General features: G+C 66.9%; 1 protein-coding gene across 1 annotated transcript in view; it reads right to left on the bottom strand.

Moving 5' to 3' along the window:
* Positions 1–810, bottom strand: part of ZNF787 (zinc finger protein 787) — a 19,638-nt gene that overhangs the window by 2,434 nt on the left and 16,394 nt on the right. The window contains exon 3 of the mRNA XM_011379312.2: positions 4–615. Within this exon, the coding sequence (XP_011377614.1) occupies positions 4–615 (612 nt within the window). The remainder of the gene's footprint in view (positions 1–3; positions 616–810) is intronic.

The raw sequence follows: 810 nt of genomic DNA, 5'->3' as shown, positions 1-810 counted from the left end.
CGCCGTCCGCCGCCGCCGCCTCTTCGGGCGCCTTGGCCCGGCGCACGCTAGCCGCCAGCACCTTGGCTGCCACGCCGGGGCCAGACAGCTCTGGGTGCAGCCGCAGATGGCGCGCTAGGCTCTTGGGCTGGCTGAAGCCGCGGCCGCAGCGTGGGCACACGAAGGGCTTGAGGCCGCTGTGAGAGCGCCGGTGCTTGGCCAGGCTCTTGCTCTGCGTGAAGCTGCGGCCGCAGTCGGGGCAGGCGTAGGGCTTCTCCCCCGTGTGGATGCGCTGGTGCTGCATGAGGTTGGAGCTCCAGCTGAAGCGCTTGCCGCACTCGGAGCATGCATAGGGCTTCTCGCCGGTGTGGATGCGCCGGTGCTGCACCAGGTGCGAGCTCTGCGAGAAGGTCTTGCCGCAGTCAGCGCAGGCGTTGGGCCGCTCGCCCGTGTGCGTGCGCTGGTGCCGAGTCAGCTTGGACCAGTGGCTGAAGCTCTTGCCACACTCGTTGCAGATATAGGGGGCGGGGGGCCGCGGCCGGGGCGGGGGGCCCGCCGGGGGTGCCGACTGAGGCGGGGACAGCTTGGTCGGGGGCCAGCTGGGGACGTCATCGTCATCCATGATGAGGATGTCCACTACAAGGCAAGAAGGTGGGAGGGGACAGGTGTCAGAGAGGCCACAGCTCCAAATAGGGCCCGTCCATGGATCTCAGGCCCTAGGCTGGGCCAGGGGCTTCTTCCTTGAGTCCCAGTGCCCTCTCTGGAAACACATTGCACCCCTCCCTTCTTTAAAGTGACTTGGGATCTCAATAAACTGAACTGCACTCACCA

This window comes from Pteropus vampyrus, unplaced genomic scaffold (genome assembly GCF_000151845.1).
Source record: "Pteropus vampyrus isolate Shadow unplaced genomic scaffold, Pvam_2.0 Scaffold357, whole genome shotgun sequence".
Classification (NCBI taxonomy): domain Eukaryota; kingdom Metazoa; phylum Chordata; class Mammalia; order Chiroptera; family Pteropodidae; genus Pteropus; species Pteropus vampyrus.
The sequence above is the reverse complement of the archived record's forward strand: the minus strand, read 5'-3'. Positions and strand labels throughout refer to the sequence as shown.